This window comes from Phodopus roborovskii, unplaced genomic scaffold (genome assembly GCF_943737965.1).
Source record: "Phodopus roborovskii unplaced genomic scaffold, PHOROB, whole genome shotgun sequence".
Lineage (NCBI taxonomy): Eukaryota > Metazoa > Chordata > Mammalia > Rodentia > Cricetidae > Phodopus > Phodopus roborovskii.
The window spans coordinates 20,799,691-20,827,240 of NW_026125059.1; the positions used below are offsets into that span (position 1 = coordinate 20,799,691).

Below are 27,550 nucleotides of genomic sequence, written 5' to 3' on the forward strand. Positions count from 1 at the left end.
TAAGGCCAAACACTGTTGTCCTCTGACAGCAGGAACCTATGGAGTGAGAGGGGCCTGGACTCTGTGGAAACTCACAAGTGTTCCTAATGACTAAAGACAGCGTGGAGGCACTGACTGGTCCCTTCCTGAAAAAGTGTTCCAGAGGGGCTTGGCTGGAGGGCTTTGCCCAGAGCTGCCCGCTCTGTTCCCACTGCCCAGCTTCTCCGGAGACAAGTGTTTCCCACTCAGTGACAACACAGGCAGGCAGGTTCAGCATGTGGGACAGTTTACTGGCTTTGACTTCTCCACACACTTGTTCTTCACTGGTCAGGGAATGAAGACACGGGGAGATGACAGGACAGTCAAAGGCACCTTGAATGTCAGAGTGGGTGAAAAGAGGTTGGTGTAAAAGTGACAAGCCCACTTGAAAGGCTTACGAAGTCTGTGCCCAGGGAATCTGGCCTCGTTCAGCTAGCACCTTCCTGTGCAGGCGCCACTGGGCCCAGGCCTTCTGCTGTCCCCCACCCCCAACCCCTTCAGGACCTGGCTGCCGCAGTGAGCGGGCTGAACACATGTGAAGTTCTGTGCACACAAAAGTAACAAGAAAAAAAAAAGAAGTGACAGGGAGAGGGTGTGCTTGTACTGCAGCCTTAGATAACACTCCACAGTGCAGTGTGATGAGACCACTGGACCCGAGGCTCGGTCCTGGCTTCGGAACCCTCGAGGCAGTGCTTGCTCTCTGTACCACAGAGTGAAGGAAGAGGAAGTGGTGGTCTGCACAGCTGGAGCCTGGGGACTACTGTTCAGATCTCTGTGGTCATCAATCTCCTCAGACCCCGAGCCAAGGACAGAGACAGTGTGTGAGAGGAAACGGGATGCTGGCTCCCAGGAGGGCTGTCCCCAAGGCCAAGGCCGTGGGCTCCCTCTTCTAACGCTTCTTCTTCGTCTCCTTCTTTGGCCTCTTGCTGGGGGGAGGAACAGCGGCCTTGGCCTTCTTCGTCACCTCTGCACTTCTGGGCTCCGACTGCTCCGCCTCCTGTGTGGCGATTTTTAAAAAGAGAGAGAGCCCTGTTTAGAGGGATCCACCAACTGAAGCATGCTCCAGAAACACAAGGGAACGATTATTACCCAGACTAGATTCACAAAGCACATGACACCAGGTGGCATCCGGGCTCCTTACCTCCCAGTTCAGTGGCCCAGGGGCCCTTCAGTCTCGTGTCTTATGTGTAAAATGGGCACAGTGACAGACACCTGGAGGTGGTGAAGTCACAGGGAGCATCAGCAGGCTGGTGATACCTGGTGGCTCGCAGGATGTACCATGCTAGGACAGCGTTAGTAAGGGTTGGCCGTGGGTCAGGCCACTATGGCTGGCACTCTGGGTAGTTGCTTCCTCCTCCCCCCCCCCCAGTCTTCTACAGAATCTGGGCTGGGGTGGAATGAGCAAGTGGGCTATCACTACACTGTGTTCTTCAGAGCCTAGCAGGGGTGCCCTGGGGGAGAACAGCAGACTCCAGTCAGAACCCCAGATTCTCAGCAACTGGGGCAGGCTCCATTCTGTCTGTTTCATACCCTGTAAAGCATCCCTTGTAAGATTTGCCTGAAACAAAAACAAAAAAAAGATCAAAGCCACAGATCTAGGTCTGGCCCTCACTGTAGATAAAGGTGAGCCCCAGGAAAGGGCAGGCCTGCCCCAGGCCACTTTGCTTGTTCCAGAGAAGAATTGGAAATGCTCCTGTCTGGTGTCCTTTGGAATCTCCTTTGGTGATAACACAAGGAGTGTGGTGGCCCAAAGGACACCAGAAGCAGGTTAGCTGAGGGAAAGCCAGCCACAGCCTGGGCTTTGTCTGCAAGCTGTACTTGGTATGCAGTGTTTATTCTTAAACATCCATGCCGGGTGGAGTAGAGTGTGTATCACGGTGGCTCAGCAAGTAAAGGTGCAGCAATGATCTGACTTTCATCTCCAGGTCCCACACAGTTGAAGGAGAGAACTGATTCCTAAAGTCGTGTTGTCCTCTGACCTCCAAAAATGTGCCATAATGGAGCCAGGCTGTGGTGGCGCACGCCTTTAATCCCCATACTTGGGAGGCAGAGTTAGGTGGATCTCTCTGAGTTTGAGGCTAGCCTGGACTACAGAGTAAGCTCCAGAACAACCAAGGAAACACAGTGAAACCCTATCTCAAAACAAACACCTGTGGCCAAGGCTCATGGCAAGGGGCTTTCCTCCTGTCTTGAAAAACTAAAAATAAATAAATAAATACAATAAAAAAATATGTGTGTGTTTGTGTGTGTGTGTTTGTGTGTGTGTGTGCATACACACACCGTAGCATATTATACTCTACCCCTTGCAAAATAAACAAACAAGTAAATGTACTAAAAACTATCCATGACAGGCTGGTGCGCTGACTCCCCGAGGAAAAGCACTTGCCATGTGGTTCAAGGTCCAGACCCAATGTGAGGATGGAAGCAGCGTGCTCACCGTAGAGCTCACCGTAGAAGGGTTGTTATACTCAGCCATTTGCTCCTGGGCCTCAGGATGAGGCAGCCACGAGAGCCTCATTTACTGGCAAGGATGCCAAGGATGCTGACCCTGGGAACTTGTAGGCAAGGAATAGGGGAGCAAGGGAGGCTGCCAGAGCGTGATCTGGGCCTCAGCTCCTAGTGCTACAGGGGAAGCTTCCACTCCTAGCTGACTGGAATGAGTGAACAAGTGATTTAATTTCTCTTCAGATGTGTGTGCCTAGGAAAGGCCAGGAAGAGCAGATTATACCCCTGACAACCTCACTTTCAAGTCTGGGGGCAGCGCACCTCATCTGGAGTGACTGAAGGGAAAAAACCTCCATTGCCAGAAAACTGCTGCTACCCATCAGCTCAGGTAAACGGATCTGTGCAGGGCCAAGGGGAAAGCAGCCCCATGTGGCTGTGCGCCTATAAATTGGAGCAGAGTGTCACTCAACACTGTCATTCTTTCCTTGTAAACAGTCCAGGGTCAGAAAAGCACCGAGCTCTGCTCAGGTCGCACATGCTGGGAGCCCTAATCCTTTTATGGCTCAGCTAGATAAGGTTGGACAGAACTCAGACCTGGTCAGCCTCACACTGGAGCTCTGGCCCTTCCCACTGTGTTGCTCCTGCCTGAGGCCCTAGGCGTAGAGATGAGCAAGGCAATGGCCTGGAGAAGAGGACGAGATACCAGATGAAGCCAAGCACGGAGGAGGGAGGCTGTCCACAAGGGCTTAACTACGCCGAACAGACACAGCATCCAAGATGCTTGGTAAACAAGTGGAACTGTGATTAGAAAAAACAAGTCTGGGAGGGGTGGCTGGAGTTAGTAAAGAACTTGCTGAAGAAGTGTATGGACACGAGTTCAGATCCCCAGTACCCACGGAAAAAGTGTGATATGGCAGCACACAGCTTTATCTTAGCATTAGGGAGGCAGAGACAAGATGTCTGGGGCTTAAGTACACACACACACACACACACACACACACACACACACACACACACACACACACACACACCAGCCCCAGAAGCTCATTCTAGACACACTTTGGCAGGACTTCACAGGTCCTTCCCATTGGTTAGTCTGTGGCTGCTGCATGTCCAGCCATCTCTCCCATGAGCTGGCACACACTTGCAGCCTGGTGCTTGTGGAAGCATGATGGGACCCTCACCCTGCCCGCCACACAGCATTGTCAGGAGCAGGTCATTAAACAAAGCGTATCTGCCTCCCAAGCCAACTACAAGCTCCTCCCGAACTGCAACCTCCCAGCAGCAGACCCAGAGCTGCCTTAGCCTGACCCTGGATGCTAGGACTGGGCGTGTTTGTTCAAGTTAACTATATAGTTGTGGTGGCCCTGATGGGCATGAAAACTCAAGGCCCTCTAGAGAACTTTCCACAGGGCTCTGGCACTCAAGACCATCATCCCAGAGCTCAGGGAAGGGTTTTTCCGGTCTCCGAACACCACAGGGTTTGGGTTGAAAGTGACAGCTCTGTGGGCAGCACATTAAATGCCACCGCACTATGTGTTTTGGTAAGCTGCCCAGGAGAGCACAAGGTCAAGTAGCACCTCCATGAGATTTGTGAGGTGAACACAGATCTGCAAAGTGAACAGACAGAGTAACGGCTCTGAGCTATAAATCCTGGATGACAGGGATGCTGATAGCTACTATCTTCCCTATATACTACAGCACCTAAGGGGGAAGTCAGCACCCCTGGGAAAGGAGGGAGCCGGAGAGACAGATGGCTCCAAAGACACTAAGCTTCCAAGTCCACCATGCTTCGATATCCCCGGCCCCCCAAGCTAACGAGCCAATACCATGTCTGTGTGGGGAAGCTATCCGCTGAGACCTGGGCAGAGACATGAGCGAGCGAGCAAAGCTGCCTACCTTCTAGGTGCTGGCAGCTGGCTGGCTGCTGAGATGATAGCTCAGCCAACACCCAAACTATGAACTCACAGGGAGCTACCAGATGTCCTCTTACTACAGGCTGCATGAACACTGAGCAAGGCCAACATCGCTCATGTAGGGCCAACTGGGTCTACATTCTGTGCAGAAGCTGATCCAAAAGAGGCCTGGGAGGCAAGCTCAGGCCAGGTAAGACAGAGGGAGCACCGGCCCACACTTCATTACTCCTTTTCTCCCCTGCGCCTTCTTTTCACCTTCCTCCTCCTCTTCTTTGTTTATTTACACAGTGTCTCTGTGTAACAGAGTTCCTGGTGGCCCCGGAACTCACTCTGTAGACCCGGCTGGCGGCTGGCCTGGAACTCACCGAGATCCGCCTGCCTCTGCCTCCTGAGAGCTGGGATTGAAGGTGTGCACCACTGACGCCCAGCTTGCTTTTCTTTATGTTCCTTTTCTTTAAGATAGGGTCTCATTATGCAGCCTTGGCTGGTCTGGAACTTGCTATGTAGATCAGACTAGCCTTGACCTCTCAGTATCCACCTGCCTCTTCCTTGAGGGTGCAGGGATTAAAGGCGTGCACAAGCATGTCTGGCTTACTACCCTGTAAGTTGCTGTCTTTCACCTAGGAAAACCTACACAGTCCTGCCCAGAAATGTACCCGGTGAGGCCCAAAGTTAGCTCTGCCAGAAGCCCTTTGCAGAGGGCTGCCTGGGCTTGGCACAGCTGGTAAGCTGAGCCTGCTTGTCTCTAGTTTCTGGGGTAGATTTTACTTAAGCCCCCCCCCCCAGGACTCCAGATTTTGTAATAGTCACTTTGCAGCTTCCACCCACTGCCCAGTGCTATCTCCAGTTGGTCAGCCATACAGTTCCTTCTAGAAGCCTTTGAACTAGACCAAGCAGGAAGGCAGCCTCCTTGGGATGCTGCAGCTGATGGAGATAAATCCTGGGAGCGGTCAACTCATCACAGGGTCAGGGAGCAGAGGAAGCAGGCCCTGGTGAGAGCCATGAAAGACAAGAGAGAGGCAGAGGGCACCTTGGGAGTCCCGGGTTCCTAGCTGGACAGCAACTACATCTCAGTCTCTCTACAGTACATAAACACTTCAAGCCGGGCAGGTAGGTGGTGTCAAGCTCAGGTCTTTCTGGAATTTTAATTTCCTTGCAGAGCTCAGCAACTCCTTAGGTTTCAAATAAGCATGCTAAGTTGAAGCAAGTTCAAGGCCAGTCTGGGCTACAGAAGTAGAGCCAGTTTCAAAACTGTGACTCCCCCACACACAGAAGAGCAGCAGATTGACAGGTGACTCTGAGATCTCTAGTCTAGCTTCTCCCAGGCTCGTCTTTCCTAGCGTGTGACATCAAGCTATCATTTCAAACTTAATCTGTCCTAAAAATCAGTTTATGCTTCAGGGAAATTCAAGGTCTAGACAAGTGCTACATATCACATCACTTGGGCATGCATGAGATTCTGAAGAACATCGTCTCCCCGACTCAGTCCAGGCTATGAAGATTCCCCAGATGGCCCAGGCAGCCACAGAACCACAGAAAGATGCCACTCCCAACCCCTGACTCATGGGCAAGTGTCAGCAATCACTCCCTTCTTCTAGAGCCTAGAAGCTCAGAGCCCTTATTTTATTTTCCTTTTTAGACAGGGTCTCACCATGTACCCGTAGCTGCTACATAGACCAGGCCGGCCTTGAACGAAGAGATCATCTGTCTCTGCCCCCTGAATGTTGTAGCTAGAGGCGTGTGCCACTATGAACAGCCTAACTCTTATTAGCTTTATTATGGCACGTGTGGGTATATTGTGGAGGTCAGGGAACAACTTTTATGGAGTTAGTTCTCTTCTGCCACCATGGAGCCTTTACCCACCGAGCCATGTCACCATTCCCTCCATACAACCAAACTTGGCTTGAGAGACAAGTGTATTTGCTGTCTTGTCTGAACTGAGTGGAGGCAGTGTAAGGACCTGCTATCTCATATTTTAGAATCCAGCCTACTAGAAAATACTTGGGATGTGTGGCTTTGGCCTTAATCGGGAGCAAATAAATGTTTTCTCAGGTCTTAGCTTAATGAGGTGTCAATGAGGAAAAACTTCCATCTGGCTTAGAATTCTAAAGACTTGGCTCATGGTGGCCAAGGGCTCTTGTTTCTCCTCTGAAAGGGAAGGGGGGTGGGGTGGGAAGCGTTTATATGTGTTCTTTTTCTTTCTTCCCTGATTAGCCCCCAAAGAGCTTTCAAATAATCTGCTAAGTACTGAAGCTCTGAAGTCATAAACCAGTTGGAAGAAATCAGCTTAGTGGAACAAGAGGAAAGACATTCTTTTGCTTTTCAAAGGCTTTCCCATCATCTGAAGCCAAAAATATTATCTTCTGACCCAAAAAGCCACTAACAAACCTTGTTTCTATATGCCAACCAAGAGGACGTTTTGCCTTAAGCAAAGCAGCAAAGAGCAGCATTGTTCTCTGGGCCTCCTTACCCCTCTTCTGCCCCACCTGCCCCTGCTGAATCCTCTACCATGCACTTCCCTGCTGCCCCCAGGCCATAGGAGTCTCTACAAGCTGTCCCTACTTTCCAGACTCCCTTCCTCCCCAAGGCCTCCCTTGTGCCCTAGTTAAAGCCTTCCCCTACCCCCTCCACAGCTATTAGACACAACCCAGGAGTTCAGCCCACATTCACCATGACTCTGCTGTCTAGTTCTCACACACAGCTCCATTTCCTTCCTTAAGTGTAGTTGTGTGTGTGTGTGTGTGTGTGTGTGTGTGTGTGTGTGTGTGTGTGTGTGTGTGTGTGTGTGGCCTGGTTCATGGAAACACACAGAAGGAAGTCGGTAGCAGAATCCCTAGTCCCAGGGTCCATGTGCTGGCCTAAGGCAGTAAGTGGGTTCACAGTGCATCACCACCACTACCACCGCTAGAGAGCCACTGAAAAGATGGTAGCTTTAAAAAAATTTCTTAAAAGATGTTTTTTTTCTTAATATTTTCATTGATTATTGAGAATTTCACATAATACACCAGATCACTCTTCCCAGTCCTCCCAGATCCATCCCCCAACCCTTGTGGCATCTCCCTACAAAAAGAGATTTGTGCTATCTATTGTGTTACTGGGACATGGTCCTCCTTGAGGTCCAGGAACTCATAGACGGAGGTGTTCGGGCTGCCTTGACTTGAAGCATTGATCTGGGCTTGGTCGGGCCACTGTGTACTGTCACAGGCTCTTCAGGTGCATCCATGCATGTGTATATGTACGTGTGTGTGTTTTTTTGAGATAGGGTTCTTTGTGTAGCCTTGGCTTTTCTGGAACTAGCTTTGTAGATCTGGCCTTGAATTCATAAACATCTGCCTGCCTCTGCCTTGGATTTAAGTCACCACCACCCAGCTTAAAGATATATTTATTTTATATTATGCATATGAATGATTTTTCTCCTTGTCTGTATGTCCACCATGTGCAGAGGAGGTCTTTGGACTCCCTGGAACTGGAGTCATAGATGACTGTGAACCACCATATGGATGCTGGGAACTAAACCCAGGTCCTCTGCAAGAGCAACAAGTGCTTTTAATAGCCGAGCCATCTCTCCAACCTCAGTTTTCTGCTGTTTAAGATTTATTTTATTTGTATTTATGTGTATGTGTTCATATATGGGTACCTGCAAAGGCCAGAAGAGGATGTTGGAGCCCCTGGAGGAGGAGTTACAAGTATTGGAGCGCCCAGTGTGGGTGATGGGAAACAAAGTTAGGTGCTCTGCAAGAGCAGTGAGCACTCTCAACTGGGCCATCTCTCCAGTCCCCAGCAAAGGTGCAAATGAGCAAACACAGTGGTATATCCTCTTAATCCTAGCACTTGGGAGATAGAGGTGGACAGATCTCTGTGAGTCTGAGGACAGTCTGGTCTACTGTCCTCACTAGGGCCAGTGAGATGACCAGCAGGTCAAGGGACTTGCCACAAGCCTGCTGACCTGAGTTTGATCCCCAGAATCCACAGGGTAGAGAGAACTGACCCCTGCAAGTTGTCCTCTGACCTCCATACATGTACACATAAAGATTGCTTAAACAGTTCAACATGGCAGCACTTGGGAAACTATTATCCTGTTTCAGTCTGGGTCCCAGTGTGAAATCTTGTATCGGTAAGACAAAGGTAAAGTAAACTTCAGTTAGGACAGTAGCTCTCCTCTGTTCCCCACCCTCTGAACTACAAGAAAAATGGAAAAGACTTGCTGCAATGTATTTATATTTTAAAAGACAAGGAAAATTAAGTCTTACTGCTTGTTGGAGGAGTTAGAAGACATGTACTTAACTTTTTTTTCAGTTATATCTATTTATTTACTATGGGGAGGTGCCACAGCGAACATGTATGAAAGTCAGAGAACAACTTTCAGTTGATTTAGGGGAGATTTATTTCTGAGCCCTTTGTCAACTCCTCGCCTAAAAGGACCCCAGCCAGCTGTGGCTCTTCCCTGCAAGCTTGTGGGACTGACCCAGGCTTACTTCAAAAGGTTAAGAACAATGGGCGGAACATGGCTTCCCCTCCTTGCTCTCCAATTAAAACAATGGTCATCACTTCCCCGCCTGGAGACTCGGAGCAGCTTCAGTAGCAGCTAGAGACAGGCAAAGTTCGTTACCATAATACCCAGCAGCATGCGCTGTCTGAGGTGACTACGGGTGGAAAGTCCAGTGGGGACACCCACAAACACCAGAATACAGGACAGACAAGACCACCAGAGGCCACGAGCCCGATCATGCTGGAGCACCCCACCATCCTGCCCTTTGTCTTGTTTGTACACGTGCGCTGAGTATGTGCTCACATTATACGTGGTACATGCATCCATGTGCACGTAAGACCAGAGGAAGACACCAAACCTGGGCTTGCTGTTTTTCAGCTAGGCTGGTGGCCAGCAAGCCCTAGTACTCTGCCAGTCTCACCTACCCCAGTGCTGGGGTCACATGCATTTAGCCATGGGGATGCTAAGAACCCAAACTTAGTCCTCATGCCGCACAGCCAGCACTTATCCACTGAGCCACTTTTATATCCCCTGCTTCAGACAGTGTCTGCAACTCAGACTGGTCCTGAATTTACTGTGTAGCTGCCTTAGTTAGGGTTTTCTATCACTGTGAAGAGACACCATGACCATGGCAATTCTTATAAGGAAAACATTTAATTGAGGGCCCCCTCTTACAGTCCATTATCGTGATGAGGAGCATGGCAGCCTGCAGACAGATGTGGTGCGGGAGCTGTGAATCCTATATATTGTAAGCAACAGGAAGTTGACTGAGACACTGGACAGTACCCTGAGCATAGGAAACCTCAAAGCCCACCCCCTCCAACACTTCCTCCAACAAGGCCATACCCACTCCAACAAAGCCACACCTCCTAATAGTGCCACTCCCTGTGAGATTATGGGGCCAAATACATTCAAACTACCACAGTAGCCTAAGGCAGCCCCAAACTCACAAGTGCTGGGACTGTGGGTGTGTGCCTCAGGACCTCTTAGCCCCCTTCTCACCCCACTTCAGTATCTTCTTAGGAGACTTCATCCCCTCACCTGGCTTCAATGCTATCTTACACATGCCCTAATGTCAATCTGCTATTTGCCCACAGCCTCCTCTTCATGCAGACAGACATACAAACCCATCTGCTGACTTGGAACAGACAGACCACCTTTAAAAAATACACATATGAATATATATATATATGTATACATATACATATATATATATAATTTATTTTTATTTTATATGTGTTGGTGTTTTGCTTGCATGCATGTCTGGGTAGGAGAATCAGAAGCTCTGCAACTGGAGTTACAGACAGTTGTGAGCCGCCACATGCTCTGAAAGAGCAGCCAATGTGTTTAACCAATGAGTCATCTCTCCAGCCCCTTAAAGACACCTTTTTAAAACGTAAAAGCTGGCATGTTCCTTCCCCTGGCCTCATGTCACACTTGTTCCTTACACCTGATTCCCCTATTCCCCTCTGTACCAGAGCCCATCGCCCTCTCCACTACATCAGCCGGAGCTTCAGAGCACAGCAAGCCCCAAGATGTACAGTCTCTAGAACATACTATGCATTGTCAAAAAATAGCCTTGTGTGGTAGTACACATCTTTAATCTCAGCACTTAGGAAACAGAGACAGGTGGGTTTCTGTGAGTGTGAGCCACATACACAGCGAGTTCCGGCCAGCCAAGGCTGCGGAGTGAGACTTTGGGGGAAGGGGGGGATGATCCAGGAAGAAAAATAAAAAGAAGGTACAAAACCATATTATGACTATGTGCTGGCTCAGTACCTGAGGAAAGACTGCAATTACATGCATATTCATATATATACATACACACATACATACACCTATATATTCATATATATCACAAGCAGTTGTTTTAAAAAAACAATGAATCAAAATAATAAAGATGAATCATAGTAATAAAAATGGCTTCCTATGGGAGGAAGAGGGGACTGGTGTGGGCATAATGAGATTAAAGGAAACTTCTACCTTATACAGTTTGGAAATGCTATATATAAATGTTTCATAAGATTTCAAAAACAAATTAAACTAAAAAGAAAAATTCCTAGAAATTAAAACTACGTTGTAGCAAACATGCCTGATGTCCTCCAGAGTAGAGCAACACACAGAGCAGGCTGGGAACACTGTGTTCCGCTGCACATCTTCCTGCAAAAACAAAACAAATTCCCACCTGAGTCCCCAGTTAGTAGTGAGAACCAGACACGTAGGTGTGAGGAATAAACTATCATAAAACACAGCAGCCATCTTTCCAGAAGCTGCGGGCAGCACTGGTCCCTGCCGGCACTGGGCACTGAGACCTCTAATAGCTCTCCCCTCTATCCCATGGCTCACAAGACTGCATTCTGTCTAGCCAGACAAGCAATTAGGCTTATGCTGGACACCTGCTTTTCTGGAAGTCTGGAATTTGAGTATAGAGCAGGTAGCCAGTGCTTCTGAGACCAGTTATGTGACCCCAATAAAAATCCTTGTGGGCCGGGGCTATAGCTCATGGGTAGAATGCTTGCTTCTCAGTATGTGATGCCCTAAATTCAATGCCCAATACTGTCACAGAAAAAGAAAACTGTTAGCTTATGGCTGTGTTTATAGACTGGGGTTGCTGCTGATCTGGCAGTGCTTGCCTAGCATGCATGCGGTCCTAGGTTAGTTCTAAACACCCCATAAGCCAGGTGTGGTGGTGTATATCTGAAATCCCATTATTAGGGATACAGAGGCAGAAAAAGCAGGAATGTAAGGCCAACCTCTGCTACACGAGACTGTCTCACACAAAAACAAGCCCCCTCCCCCAACTGGACAGTCTCTATGGAGTGTCTAGCTGGACAGTGTTTCATGACCTATCAACTCCTTGCTACTGGAGTTGGACATATCTGTGTAGTCCTAGTGAGGGCATTTTTGGACTTAGGTCAGTTTTCTCCAGCTTTAGTCCATGCCTTTTCTATATCCTTTACTGTAGGAGCCACAGTTATGAAGCCTCCTAGTTAATCACTGAACCTAAGTTGGTCTTGGTGACCTCCGACATAGCAGGACAGAACAAAACAGTCATTTTGTTAATCTTTCTAGGAAATAAGACTGCCAGTATAATCCAAAGATATACATTCAATCTCAGGGATCCTCATGGTGGAAAGAAAAACCCAACTCCTGAAGGTTGTTCTCTGACCTCCATACACACTGGCACATGCACACACTCACATATACACACACAAAATAAATAAACATTTAAAAAAAATGTCTTAAGATACAATTGTAACCTCACAAGTAAAAACTCTAGAATCTTCAGTTTGAATTCTAAACACCAGTATGAACTGCAATTTTTTCCATAGAGATAGGGTCTCACCTTATAGTCCAAACTGGCCTACAATTTCCTAGAGTCTAGACTGCCCTCAAATTTATAGCTGTAATTACAGATGGGAGCTATTATGTCTGGTGCAACTTCTTTCTTAAGAAACTTAGTGTGTCTGAGCTGTGCTGGCACAATTTGTTATCACAGATCTTGGTGGGCTGAGATGGGAGAAGAGTGGGTTCAAGATCAGGTTGGGCTTAAAAGCAAGACCCTGTCTCAGGTAACAAAACAAAGATACAAAAACCAGGTCTGTGACATGGCTCACAGCGTAAAGGTTATCTGCTACCAAGACCGGCAAACTGAGCTCTGTCCTCAGAACCTACATGGTGGGAGAGCCAATTAAAGTTGTCCTTTGACCTCCACACAAGTTCACACCCACACACACTCCCAACAAACAAATAAATAAATATAATTTAGAAATTACAACAGGGGATGGAAAGATGGCTCAGTAACCAAGAGTACTTGTTACTACTGCAGAGAACCTGGGTTCAATTCCCAGGACAGTCCATTGTGAGCCACCAGGGGATCCAACAGGCACACACATATTCATTTACACATATGCAGGCAAAATATTCACACATATAAAAGCAAAAAATTTAAAAAAAATAAATCTAGTTAAAACATCAAACAGAGGGCTGGTGTCTTAATTAGGGTTTTTATTATTGTAAAGAGACACCATGACCACAGCAAGACTTATAGGAAAACATTTAATTGGGAGCGACTCATTTACAGTTTTGGAGGTTCAGTCCAGTATCATCACGGTGGGGAGCACGGCGGTGTGCAGGCAGACATGGAGGGTAGCTGAAAGTCCTACATCCTGCAGGCAACAGGAAGTCAACTGACTGCCACATTGTGGGAAGCTTGAGCAAAGGAGACCTCAAGGCCCACCCCAACAGTGACACACTTCCTCCAACCAGGCCCCACCTCCTGGCCATGTTCTTTCACACCACCACAGCTGGTGAGAAGGCTCAGTGGTTAAGAGTACCCAGTGTTCTTCCAAGAGGCCCTGGGTTCCATTCCCAGCATGCACATCAGGCAGCTCACTGAACAGCAGCTGGCAATGCAGGAGGAATAATGAATCTCAGCAGTGACCAGCAGTGAATGCTGTAGCCATTTAGGACAAAGATTTGGGCTCAGTTAAGACCATCTGAACTTATGGGGATTTCTAAATGCACAGGAGATCCAGACACCATGATTCTGCTGACACCAACCACAACTGTATATAAAGACAGCAAGTCCAAAGCACTAGGCATGCCGGGTACACCAAATACAGAGCACCAGGCATGCTGGGTAGGCTGGGTACACCAAATACAGAGCACCAGGCATGCCGGGTCACCAAATAACTGAATGAATGGCCTAAGTACCTATACAGAACTTCTTGTGAGAACTGTGGTCACACAGAGCAGCAATCAGCCAAATCTGGATGTGTGGATCACAGATGATAAAAAGTTGCCTTCTCCCACAAATCAATGTCAGAAGAAAATGGGGGTGAGGCGTTGAACAAGTGTGGGTGGAAGAAGGACATTGCAGAATAAAGACACTCATAGAGTCAGAGTCAAACCCAAAGCCAATTGATCATGCCAGCATCTGCCTTCAAAGGCTCTGGGCCCTGCCCACATTCTGGCTGCACCTCTCACCAGGCCCCTCTGTTCCATCCACAGTCATCTCCTGGGTTCCCAGGACTAGCCCAGAGCTTTAGTGCGCAGGTTCCTTGCAGACACTCCCCCTGCCCTGGAATGCTACCCTCCCACCTGGTAGAGGCCTGCTCATTCTGTCTCAGCATCAGAGAAAGCCCAGCCCTAGCCCAGGGTATGATTTGGTCCCTCCTCCTAGTTATTCACTCATATTGTACCTTGTGCTTCTCTTGGAAGCAAAAACAAAAAAAATTTTTTTTCCCTATGACAGGGTATTTTTGTATAGCCTTGGCTGTCCTGGAACTCCATCTATAGGCTGGCTTCAAACTCATGGAAATCTGCCTGTTTTTGCCTCCTAAGTGCTGAGATTAAAGGTGTGCACCACCACCACCAGGCTCATGACTGTAAATGTATTGCTTTTCTTTCCCAACTTTGGGATACAGGATCTTACTATACAGCCCAGGCTGGCCTTGAACTCACAATCCTCTTGCCTTGTTCTCCTAAGTGGTGGGACTACAAGCATGCATCAGTAGAAACTGCGATATATCTGCATCCCTCCCAAAGACAAGAAGATCCTTGAAGGCAGAGGCCACACTTTTTAGCAGTCTGACATGCAGCAGGAGCTAACAGTCATAATAGAAGTCAAGGCTGATGGCTCACACTTATAGTCCCAGGAGGCTGAGGCAAGGAGGCTCCATCAAACCTACAGCCACCTAGACCCCATCTCAAAATAAAATAAAAAGTTTAATAGAAACCTAACATTCAGGACTTAGGGAGATATTGAGTTTCGGGCCAGCCCTAGATTATACAATAAGACCCTGCCTCAAAAAAGATTAATTAATATAAAAAAGGCCTGAACAAATGAAGGGCTAATCAACTGGTTCCATCCACCAAGTAGGAACCCAGGGACCATACTAACTTGATTAGGGCCAGCACAGTCTCTATTGATCTTGGTTGTGGTGATGCCTGCTGGTATAAGAACCTGCTTAGTGTGCCATTCAGAAAGCTGAGATCCCAAGAAAGGACTCACCGCCTCATGGGACTTGGGGATGGGTACGATGATGGCCAAGACACAGATGAGCTGGAAGATGGCTCCTAGGAAGAGCCCATACCGCAGCAGGTTCTCCAGGAAGGTGGGCTCAGGCACCTCAGGAGGTGAGAAGTCTAGGTCGGAGGCCATGGCCTCAGTCACCACTGCCAGAGGCCTCTTGAGAGTCACCCTTCTCCAGAACCAAGTTCTAAATAAAAAGAATAAAAGTCAGCATCTTAAGGTTTCTATTGCTGTGATGAGACATCATGACCACAGCAACTCTTATAACAGAAAACATTTAATTGGGGCTGGCTTACAGTTCAGAGGTTTAGTTCATTGTTGTCATAGTGGGAAATAAGGTAGCATGCTGGCAGACATGGTGCTGGAGGAGTTAAGAGTTCTTATAACTGGACCCACAGGCAACAGGAGGTGGTCTGAGACATTGGGCGCTACCTTGAGCATATATGTGACCTCAAATCCCACCTCCACAGTGACACACTTCCTCCAACAGGCCACAGGCACTCCAATAAAGCCATACACCCTAATAGTGCCACTCCCTTTGGGGGCCATTTTCTTTCAAACCATCACATCAGATTTCTTTCTCTTTTTTTCCTTTTACTTCTGTTTCTTTGGGGGGGGGGGTGAGGTAGGGTTTCTCTGTGAAAAACCTTCTGTGAAACTCAGTTTGTAATAGACCAGCCTGGCCTCAAAATCACAGAGATCTATATGCCTCTGCCCCCTGAGTGCTGGCATTAAAGACGTGTGCCACGGGCTGAATTTCAGGTTTCTATGTGTGATCTTTAAATGCCCCCACCCACACACCACACATGGACACAGGAACACACACAAAGCATGAAGCAACTTCAGCAAAGTGTAAACAATTCTTTAATTAGAGGGCATTTGCACAGGAAACAAACCTTTCAACTTTTTACATTTTTAATGTTACCAAATATAAAGCTAATAAAATTAATAAACAAATGCAAAAATCCTCAAGCAATGCTTTTACTAAAGACCCATACATTTCTGTGTTTTGTTTTGTTTGGCTTTTGAGATAGTGTCTCGATCATCTTGGGCTGGCCTGGAGTTGTTATTAATCCAGGATGAGCATGAACTTCTGATTCTCCTGCCTCCACCTACAGGCTTTCATCCTTATGCCCAGTTTACATAGTGCTGGGGCTGGAATCCAGGACCCCATGAATACTGATCAAGCACTGAACCGACTGAGATACACAGATCTAATTTTGTTTATTTATTCATTCACCTAGTCAAAAAGCGCTTAGGGATACTAAAGGCTGAAGAAAGAAATACAGGGAAATGCCTGATTTCAGAGTTCTGCTCCAAACGGAGGCAGACAGTGAACCATGGAAACCTGCTGTACACACAGAGAAAACTGTTTTGGAGACATTTACGAAAGGGCACCCACCATTTGATCTTGTATGGGGTGGGCGGGAAGGCCTGTGTGAATGTGGCAGGTCTTCAGTAAACAGAGATGAGAAAATGGGGCAGAGTGGAGAGGCTCACACTTGTAATGCAAGGGAAACATGCTGTGAATAGAAAGTAAATGTGGAGACCCCTGGGTGGGAAAGGAACCCACATGGCCAGGAAGGCGTGGTCAGGAGGGAGACTGGAAGCTGGTGAGAGGGGATGGGAGCAGGAACAAACCTCAGCAGACTCAGACCTTTATGATTGCACCAAGTAAAACGTAAAGCAGAGGTGACAAGATCTAAATTACTTTTGTTGCTGGCTGATCTGGGACTCATTATCTAGATCAGGCTGGCCTCATACTCACGGAGATCTGCTTTCCTCTGCATCCCAAGTGCTGGGATTAAAGGGTGCACCATCACCCCGCCGCCTTGTTGCTGTTATTCTGAGAGAGGATTTTCCTATGGAATACAGTCAGCTCAAACTCACAGAAACCTTCCTGCCTCAGTCTCCCACATGCTGGAGCAGAGGTGTGCATTACCATGCCCATCTCTAAACTACAACTTTGAATGGAGAGACAAAGAAAGAACATGAAAACCTAGCCCACTCGAGAAAGCCGGTGGACTGGCAACCGGCGGCCGGTCAGGCCTCTGCCCACCCCTCCTCTCACCAGCCCTATCTCTTTTTCTTCTTTTCTTCCTTTCTTTTCTCTTTCTTTCTTTTTTGTTTGGTTTTGGTTTTGTTTTTTTTTTGAGACAGGGCTGTGGCTGTCCTGGCTGGCCTCAAACTCAGAGATCTGCCCCCCTCTGTGAGTGCTGGGACTAAAGGCATACACCACCACGTCTTGGTAAAGCTGGAAGAACTGCCTGTGGTTCCCCAAAAGCACCTGAGTCTTTCAAACCCTGAGTCCACCTGAATGATAGCCTTTGTGTTTTCAGAGAGAGATCTGTGCCACACCGTGCAATTTCTAGCTGACTCTGAGCTACCCAATACAGTGCTCGTGGGTCACAGGGAGCCCCAAAATGCAGCAGCTCTGAACTGAAGTGACTGTTAAATTAGGTCAGACCTAACTTCCTGACTTATTATGAAAGAATGTAAAATATCTCATTAGTAATGTTTCATGTTGATTATATGCAGAAATGGCATATTGTTAAGTTACTAAAATTAAGTTAATGAAAAAGTTGAAGAATTTATTTTATGATATCAAACTTATTAGAAAGCCAAGATAGTCAAAACAGAGAGTTCCTGACATGAGAACAGACATACAGACCACTGGAGCAGAGAGCTCCAAATAAACCTCGCCATATAGGAGATGATGGCTTTTAGACAAACGGTGCTAGGAAATGGAAAGCGTGCGTCCGTGCACAAACTCAGACAAAAGGCGGCAGACAGCCCCCTTGCACCCCATATAAAGACTAGTTCAAACTGACCCATGACCTCATAAGAGTCCAAACTATAAAACTGTTAGGAGAAGTCTTAGGGGAAATCTCTACGATACTGGACTTGGCAATGGTTTCCTGGATGTGACATCAAAAGGCACAAGCAACAAAAGAAAGAACTCAGTTACACTCCACATAAAAATCAAAACCTTTTGTTTAGAGGACATTGCTCAGAGAGTGAAAGAAAGAGAGCCCAGAGAATGGAGGAAGCCATTTGTGACTCACACATACAGTAAAAGTCCAGCAATCAGACAGACAAAGAACTTCCACAAGGCAACAATAAAACATAAGCCACAAAGCATGCCTGAGAGAGGGCTCAGCTGGCTACGGCACTTGCCACCAAACCTGACAACCTGCATTTGAAGAACAGACTCCCAAAAGTTGTCTTTTGACCACCACATATGTGCTGTAGCAAGTGAGCCTCTGTCCCTTAAAACTAAGTGTAGAAGCCAGTCAGTTGAAGTCTGTAACCCAGTACTCAGCTGGAAGATGAATTCTAGGCCAGCCTGTGCTACAAAAACAGCAAGTTCAAGGTCAGCGTGAGACACATGAGCTCAATCTCAAAAACAGGAGGGTGGGGTTGGTGGGGCGGCTCAGCAGGTACAGACACCTGAGCTTGATCTAGGGTTGACATGGGAGCCCAGAGTCAGCCCTCACAAACTCTCTCTCTCTCTCTCTCTCTCTCTCTCTCTCTCTCTCTCTCTCTCTCTCTCTCTCACGCACACACAAAGAGAGAGAGAGAAGGGGAGGCCGGAATGTGAAAATATAAAACAAGTATAAAAAGGGCGGTTGGGCACTGAGCATCAGTAAAAATGTAGAGAAACTAGAAGCTGTGTGCACTATCTTAGTTACTGTTCTATTGCTGCAACAAGACACCATGACTACAGCGATCCCTATCAAAGAAAGCATTTAACTGGGGGGCTTGCTTACATTTTTAGAGGGGCTAGTCCATGACTGTATTGGCATTAAGCAGACTGGCATGGCCCTGGAGCAGCAGCTGAGGCTTTGCGGTCTGATCCTTATCCACCAGCAGCAGGCAGACACTGGGTCTAGGGTGGGCTTTGGAACCCTCAAAGCCTACCTTACAATGATGCACCTTCTCCAAGGCCACACCTCCTCCAATCCTTCCCAAACAGTTTCCCAGCTGGGGACCACACTTCCAAACATAGGAGCCCTATAGGGGCCGTTCTCACTCAAACCAGCGCAGCTGCCAATGGGAGCCTAAGCCAGCACAGCAGCTATGGAGATCAGTTTCTGTATAGGCTGCAGTTTTTGTCTAAGAGGGTAAAGAAGTTCCAGAAGTAGCAGTAACAGTGGCACAACATGGCCACTGACCTGAATTTATGCTTAGAGAAAGTAAAATCTGAGCTACATTTAGAGGCATACATTTCCAGGACTTTGGAGGTGGATGCAGGAGAATCACAAGTTCAAAGTCAGCCTGGGCTACATGAGACCATCTCGAAAAAGAGATGGTCTGTTATAACATAAACAAAATCTCACCTGCTTTACTTTTTTTCTGGTTATTTACTTACTTCATTTTACTTTTTTTGGACAGATGTTTTCACGTAGCCTCGGCTGGCCTTGAACTCCTGATTTAAATGCAACCAACTGAACAAACACTGTATGGTTCTATAGATTAACCCTACCAACACAGCCTGTCCATGTGACTTTCTTCCATCTTGGCCCTGTTGTTTCTCTACTTGAAACATGAAAAACAACTGAAGGATTATGAAATGGCCCACTATGTAAACAGAGTGGGTCTTACACAAATGATTATTGTTTCCCTTTCAACCTGGTCACTCTGGAAGGTCATGTGGTTGGCCAGCAAAATAGCCAATTCTCACATCAGTTCAGCCTATTCTAGAAGCTTTTCCAGGCCTGAATCACCCCCTCACTCATTGTCCCTGCCCCCATCCTCAGAGCTGTCAGATCTTCCTCTTCCCAAGAAGGATCTGACCTCTGGAGAGGGCCCAGTGTTGTCTGGTTCCAATTACGGTGAATCAGGTGGGGCACGGTGCTCAAGTATACCATCTTTGGTCATATACAAGGTGCAAGGCTCAGATTGCAGGCAGACTGCTTGGAGCAGCTCCTAAACTGGCCCTGAAGTGAATTCCAAGGCAGCCCAGCACCGCTCCTGGAGGAACTGACAGGCTCTCCAGAGCACTGGTCCCAGTGCCAAGGCTGAAGAAAGCTGGGCTCCAGTGGTACCTCCTACACTTAGTGCCCTTGACCATGCTTCGTGCTCAGGGCTGTGCAAAGCCTACGGAGTGTCTGATACTCAGACTTACCATTACTGTGAGGATTAGGGTACTGTGACACCGTGATTGACAGGGCTAGGCGGCAGGAAGCTGGAGGCACACAGAGCATGACTGTGAACATCTAGCACACTGTGGATGATCTCTTGACTTTTCAGAGTTGATGTCATTTTGAGCCATCAACACATGTGCCCAAAGGATTTTTTTTTTCTTTAATGGCCACTAGGCCAACATATAACAAGAGTTATAAAACCGATGATATCCTTTGTCTGAATAACTTACTTCCTAGAATTTAGATTAAGGAAACAATTAAAAAGAAAAGGCCTCCAGGTACAAAAGCAGTCTTGGCAGGGCCATTCCTGACCCTGGAAGGCAGGAAGCAACATCAGGGCCCAGCAGGAAGGGATCTGGTGATGGTGCATGTACACGGAAGGTGGGGCCTCACTGAAAGGAGGGCATGCCGGGCACATAAACACTGTGATCAAGCCAGGCGAGGTTTGGCAATGCACTACGGAGAAAAAAAGAAACAAATGTATCAACAGAGTGACTGCAGCCTTGTATAAACGAATTTCACTGGCTAAAGACCAAAGGCAGACACTTCCAAAGTATTGCTGTGACCAGATGCCATTCTGGTGTGTCATGCAGCTTCCATGCTCGTGAGTACTCACAGACACCTACAGCAGAATGTCAGGGCTGAAGATGAATGGCATGGCATTTTATGTGGCATGGTCAGAGGGAGCTGAGAAAGCAAAGGGCTGGGAATGCAGTCAGTGACACATGTCAGCCCCCCCCCCATTCAATCCCCAGTACACATGTGCCCATCAAAAAGGAAAGCAGAGTGGCATTTAGCACCTATTAGAATATTCCAGAATGGAGAAATAGTCAGAGCAAAGTTCCCAAGACAGGAATGTGCTCCAAGGTGAACGGGAAAACGAGCAAAGCCAGCAGGGCCATGTAGATCATTAAAGGGGCTTTGGCTCTCCCTCTGAGCAGAAGTAAAGCCATTATAAGGTGCTTGGCAAAGAAATCACACACTACCTCTGGCTGCTGTATAGAAACCAGACTAGGGAACAAGAGTAGGGACAGTTAAAATAATATTAGCAAGCTCACATGTAATGCTCAAGAGAAGGCAGGAGCCACTGAGGTTATAATTCTGAAGTTATACCATACTCTGAAGAAAGAAACAACCGTACTGATGGGCAGGTTCTGAATGAAGTTCAAGTACTTGGAGGGGAAACTGCTCAGCTTAATACTGTAAACAGAAAAACATTAAGCACTGAAGGTCAAAACTCATTAAAAACAAGAAGTCCCATCACAAAGAATAACCTTTAATGCACACAAATGGATTTAAGTGTTCAGAATGGAATACAGGGCACCATTCTGAATCTGACTGTATCTTAAATATGCTTAAGAGGTGGTCCTGCACCTCTGGTCCTCACTCTACCTCCCCAGCACTGAGATTACAGGTGTGAACCATCAGTTGTCATTTATGCAATGCTGAGGATTGAACCCAAACAGATCATCATGCACGCTAGCCAAGCGCTTTCATCTGTATTGCATCCCGGCCCCTAAAATACATTTAAACCACCAACATTTCAACATAAAAAACTGCAGGCACATGTTGATATTGCCAGAGGTTCCAGCATGTCCCAATGGTTCCCCAATGCTGTGTGTACTCTGGGCAAGGATTCCTGCCTCCTAAGGGGGCATTTTCCAAAGTTTTCTGAGAAGTCAACTAAAAAGAGGCAGGTGATAGAAAAGTGTCAGCAGATACTTCCATATAGCGACCATGACAAATTCCCAAGAACTGCTCAAAATTGGGTAAGAATTTTGTCTGATGGAAGGCTAAGTTGCCTCCTAAAGGGAGTCTCAGTTGGTAGAGTTGGTGGACTGAAACTGATGTGCAGACATCTTGCAAAATATAATTATTATCCATAATTGTCATTTAAAAGTATGAGACACCACGACAGAGTTGTTCCTTCTTATCCAATGGATGCCTGATACCATGCACAGTACTAAACCTCAAATACACACCTGTGATAATGGCTACAGATGAGGCCAGCAAGAGCATAACAGGCATAATATACTGCAACAAAGGTGTTAAGTGTGGCCTCTGTCTCTAGATATCTTTTTAAAAAAATGAATTATGTCTATTATTATTAGTGTGTGAGAAGAACCATGTGTGATGGTCAGAAGACAACTTTCAGGAGTCAGCTCTCTCCTTCTACCAAGTGAGTCCCAAGGATCAAACTCAGGCTGTGATGAATGGATGACACAGGCTTGTATGGAGAAATAAAGTGTGGTGGGTGAGGTAGGTATTGTAATGCAGCATTAGGCTGCCTCTGACTCTCTGACAAGCATGGAAGGGGATCCATTCAAGCCACAGGTATGTTGGGAATGGCTGGGTGTCAGGAGCAGAGGGTAATGGTGGTTGGGGATCTGTGACAGCTTAGGACTTTTTTCTCTTATTTTCTTTTGTGGTTTTGGAGACAGTTTTTCTGTGTAGTCCTGGCTGTCCTGGAACTAGCTCTGTAGACCAGGCTGGCCTGGAACTCAAGAGATCCACCTGCCTCTGCCTCCAAAATGCTGGGATTAAAGGTGTACACCATCACCATCCAGCATTTTTTAAAAAAATAAACACTAGCCACCGTAGCTGGGAAAGGTGATATTCTGTTTGTTTGTTTGTGACAGAGTCTCACTATATAGCCTAGCTAGCCTGAAGTTTACCATGTAGACCTCCATGGCCTTGAACTCACAGAGCTCCACCTGACTGTGCTTCCCCAGTGTTAGGATTGAAGACACCTCTGACATACCTGGTGAAAGGGGGCATTTGGGATCTCATGCTGGGGAAAGGCAAAGGATGAAACCCCGTGCTGATGAACCCCGTGCCAGTCAAAAGAAAAACTTGTCCAGAAAGAGATTCCACAGTTTTTACAAAGTATCAGTCCACCTTGCAGGGCAGTGGGCCAGTGACAGAAGGAATGGCATCCTGACCAGGAGTGCTTAGCTATGCATACCTCTACCCCTCCACTTAAGCCTAACCCTCATATCAGTATTCTAGGAAGGGACTTGGAAAACATTTGTTCCTTTCCCCAATGTGGGCACACTGCATGAACTCCTCTTACTGCTAGGCACTGTCAGTTGTCTCGTAAATTGAAATACTAGGGACCAGTGGCCAAGTCTACTTTGTTGGCACTGACAGAGCCCAGCCTTTGAACCTAAAAACTCCAGTTAATAAAAACCTTTCAAAAAGACATTGCAGATGCCAGGTATGGTAACACATGCCTTTTGTCTCAGCACTGTATCTCTGTGAGTTCGAAACCAGCCTGGTCTACAAAGTGAGTTCTGGGCCAGCCAGAACTACACAGTGAAACCCTGTGTAAAAAGACCTAATATTTTTTAATGGCATATCAATCTGAAGTTGTTTGTTAATTTTCCAATCGTGTTTGCAGGGGCTACACACCTTACATGACTGCATGGAAGACTTTAATGTTTTATTTATTCCATCCAAAGATCATAATCCATAATCTTATTCTCTGGGGCATGTAGTGTTTGAAACACACTGACAAAATGTAATAATGACCACATCTCTACATCACTGTCGTCTCCCATCACAGAAAGGCAGTGCCTTCCAAGCCCTTGTTGTTGGTCTTCAGTGTGTGCCTCTGCTTCTGCTGGGTGTGTGGCAGAGCTTCGTTGGCAGTTACAACCTCTACAGGGAGCTTTTCAGAACAACTCGTTTCTAACTCCGTGTAACCCATCCTTACTCCGAGGAAATTGCTTTGTGTTCCTGTTTCAGGGCATGCCTGAAGGAAGCCTCCACACAGGCATAAAGGTCTGACAGGTGACATTCTTCTAAGAAACACTCCCCCCCTTCTTATGTACACTGGTGTTTTGCCTGCATGTATATCTGTATGAGGGTGTCAGGTACCTAGAACTGGAGTTACAGACAGGTGTAAGCTGCCATGTGGGTGCTGGGAATTGAACCTGGGTCCTCTAGAAGAACTGTCAGTGCTCTTAACCGCTGAGCCATTTTTGTCCATGTCTTTTACTCACAAATGTAATGGCCTCTCTACTCTAAGTAAACACTTACTAGAAACTGTGGCTTTAACCTGGGCAACATGAGGTACAAAAGCAAAACTAGCACTTAGTTATTTGGATTTCAGAAAAGAGCTTGTGTAGCCCTCAAGCTTGCCATCGGCGTATAGGAGTACCGTACCACACAAGTCTTACGGTGAGTGCCATGGATAAAACCCACAGCTTCCTACATGCTGGGTAAGCACTCTCCCAACTAAGCTACACACCAGCCCTGATTTTAATTTTATAAAGATGTATTTTTAATGATGAGTAGCTGCTTGTGTTTGCCTGAATTGTGCACATTCCCTGAAGCCCAGAAGCCTGGATACTACGGAGCTGGCTGGGAGCTGCCTGATTCAAACGCTGAAACGGAAATCAAGTTCTCTGGGAGAGCCACAAGTGCACTTCACCACTGAGCCCTCTCCAACCCTAATCTGTTGTTTTTACACAAGGTCTGGCGATTGTACCCAGGCTGACTTCAAACTCACTACCCTTCTACCTCATGTCTCAAACGGAGGGTGCAACCCCAGAGTCAGCACAAATTTTTCTACTTCATAATTTCACAGATACAAGATTTGTTCTTGCAGGGCACTGGTGGTGCTCGCCTTTAATCCCAGCACTCAGGAGGCAGACGCAGGCCGATCTCTTAGTTTCCAGACCAGCCTCATCTAGAATAAGTTCCAGAACAGCCAGAGCTACAAAGAAACCCTGTCTCAAAGAGCAAACATGCAACAACAAAGATTTGTTCTTACCAAAGATTTTAGAAACTTTCGCCTATGGGCTTACTTATTTTATTTCAAGCACCTTTTTACCTAACAGTAGCAATTTCTGGCTTTGCTTTGGCAAAACCCAAAGGCTAGCATTACTGTTCTTGTGATTACAGAGGGTTTCTTGAACACAGTCAGCTGTTCTTAGGGACTAATGAGTGGGTAGCATACATTTCAGGGATCTGCTGAGCAAGATGATGTATGTGCAGGAAGGAGAGCCTTCATCATGTTACTCTTTTTTGGGGGGCCGGGCAGAGCGGTACTGGGGATTGAACATGGGACTCAAACACGCTGGGTAAGCACTCTACCACTGAGTTCCTCAAAACGCTATTCAAAAACACACAATTTAAAAGCCACGAGATGCTTGTTTCTGGAGTCTCCCGCTTACTATTTTTAGATGAACTAAAACCGCAACTAAGTGGGAGGCCACTGCATCATCTTCCCTTTCTCTTACAGAGTTTTCTCTCAAGCACAAACTGCACCTAAGCATTTTCACATTTACGGTCTCTTCATCCCCTGCACAGGCTTATGTGCCCCTTTGCGGAGGAGAAAACTGAGAACGGGAAATGCGAGACGCCGGAGTTACACAGCAGGACTGGGCACCCGCGAGATGCCATGTCCGGGCTCCACCTGGCGGAGGGCAGGCTGGGCCGTGGCCTTCAAGAACCCGAGCTGTGGCTCAGGCCAGGGCCCCGTCTCCTCGGCACGCAGACTGTTCATCGCAAGCACTTTCCTCCGCCGCCCGGGGAAGCCGCTGCGGCCCGAGCTCCGCCCCGATCCCGCCCGCCGGTAAGCCCCGCCGAGCCACCGGCACCTGAATACTTACCTCCAGTCCCGCCGCTCCGACGCACCGGAAGTGTTTCCTCGTGACCCGGAAGCGATGTGCCCAAAGCACCCGCAGGTTCCGTTCTGCCGGCTTTACTGGCGATGCGCCTTCCTAGCCCTCCTGTGCCTGAAGGGTGAAGCCTTAATGAGTTTTTATTTGACTTGAAATAGGGTCTCACAGTGTAGCTCTGGCCTCGAACTTGGAGCAGACCTCCTGCCTGATCACAGTCAGTCTCCACACTGTTTAGAACTTAGTTCTAAGTCTGAGCTAGAAACCCACGGTATAAGAGGAAGTACAAACAGATTCGTGTGCTAAAATTCATACAAAAAGAAATCACTATACTATATTAAAAAGTAGCCATTGAACATCTCTGTTTCCGTGGAATTTAGTGAGTGAAACCACATAATGAATATGGAATCCATACTGCACTAAGTGTTTGAAAGACAAATAACAGAGTATTGGATTAAGTGAGACAGGTCAGTTCAGAGGGCGAAGGAGGCCGAGTTTAGGCAGAGGGTGATACCCAGCCTGCAAAAGGGGCAGTGATGTTGTTGCCTTTTATAGTCTCCTACTATGCTAAATGGGGCTGAGGAGTGTGACCCAGAGGATACTGGGAATATACAGAGCTTGCATTCCAAGATTAAGTCAGAAAAACACTGTGACTTCCTCTTTGCTCTCTTGATCACTCATGGGAAGTCCCACATCGTGAAGTTCACATGGGCAGTTACCAAGCCTCCTGTCGACAATTAACTCAGCATGGTCGCCAAATGGATAAACTATCTCGAGTTCATCCTCCGGTCCCAGGTCATCTGACTGCGGCCCTGACCCCAAATCTTTTAATTGTGTGTTGGGGTGGGTGGGTGGGTGGGTATGGGTGTGGTGTATGCACACACGTGCATGCACCTATGCAGGCGGAGACCAGAGGAGTGTATCAGGTGTCCAGCTCTACCTTTGAGACCGGAAAGCCCCAGTAATCCTCTTTCCACTGTGCCTTGGCACTGGGTTAAAGATCTTCATGCTTGCTCAGCAAGCACTCTTACCATCCCAAGCCCCCACATCAGCTGTGTATATGGACTTCTGTCCTTTATTTTTCTTTTCCTTTTCCAACACTGAGGATGAAACCTCAAACACACTGCTCCAAACCCCTGCTGCTGGGACTTCCTCCTAATGACAAACTATAATCTTCAACTGGGAGCCAAAACAAACTTCCTAGGCTGCTTTTGTCAAAGTATTTTATCACAGCAATAAGCAAGTAACTAAGGGCTAGAGAGATGGCTCAATAGTTAAGAGCACTTGCTAGGCTTGCAGAGGATTTGGGTTCAGTTCTCAGTACCCATATGGTGGGACAAAATTTTCTATAACTCCAATTCCAGGGGATCAGAAGCTTTCTTCTGGTTTGTATATAAAGAAAGAAAGAAAGGAAAAAAAATATATATATATATATCATAGAGAGCTTCAGCCCAACAATGATGCCCTGTGTGTGTGTGTGTGTGTGTGTGTGTGTGTGTGTGTGTGTAAAGAAAAACTAAACAAAAAAAGAAAAGTAGCTAATACAGAGATGGAGCAGCTGAGGTCTGAAGGGAACAAATATTTAATACAGGACTTGCCCTAAAGGGGTCAGTATGAAGCCTGGGTAAGGACAGTGATTTTGTTTTGGGGATGTTTTGTTTTTGAGACAGGGTCTCACTATGTCACACTTGTGACACTAGCTGGACCAGAAATCTCTACATAGACCAAGTTGGCTTGGAACTCACAGAGATATGTCTGCCTCCCTAGTGCTGGGATTAAAGGCGTGAGCCACCATGCCCAGCAAGGAAGATGTTTTGGAATTAGCCTTCATTACAGAATGTGATTTTATTAGGAGACAGGATTCTTTGGGA

The 27,550-nt window shown here is 47.2% G+C and overlaps 1 protein-coding gene across 1 annotated transcript; it reads right to left on the reverse strand.

The window, feature by feature from the left end:
• Positions 1-248: 248 nt before the first annotated feature.
• Positions 249-25,718, reverse strand: Manbal (mannosidase beta like). The gene is made up of 3 exons (XM_051187967.1): positions 25,671-25,718; positions 14,885-15,092; positions 249-1,015 (listed from the first exon to the last, which is right to left on the reverse strand). The coding sequence occupies exons 2-3, from the start codon at positions 15,032-15,034 to the stop codon at positions 908-910; spliced, it is 258 nt and encodes an 85-aa protein (XP_051043924.1). The 5' UTR covers positions 15,035-15,092; positions 25,671-25,718; the 3' UTR covers positions 249-907.
• Positions 25,719-27,550: the final 1,832 nt, after the last annotated feature.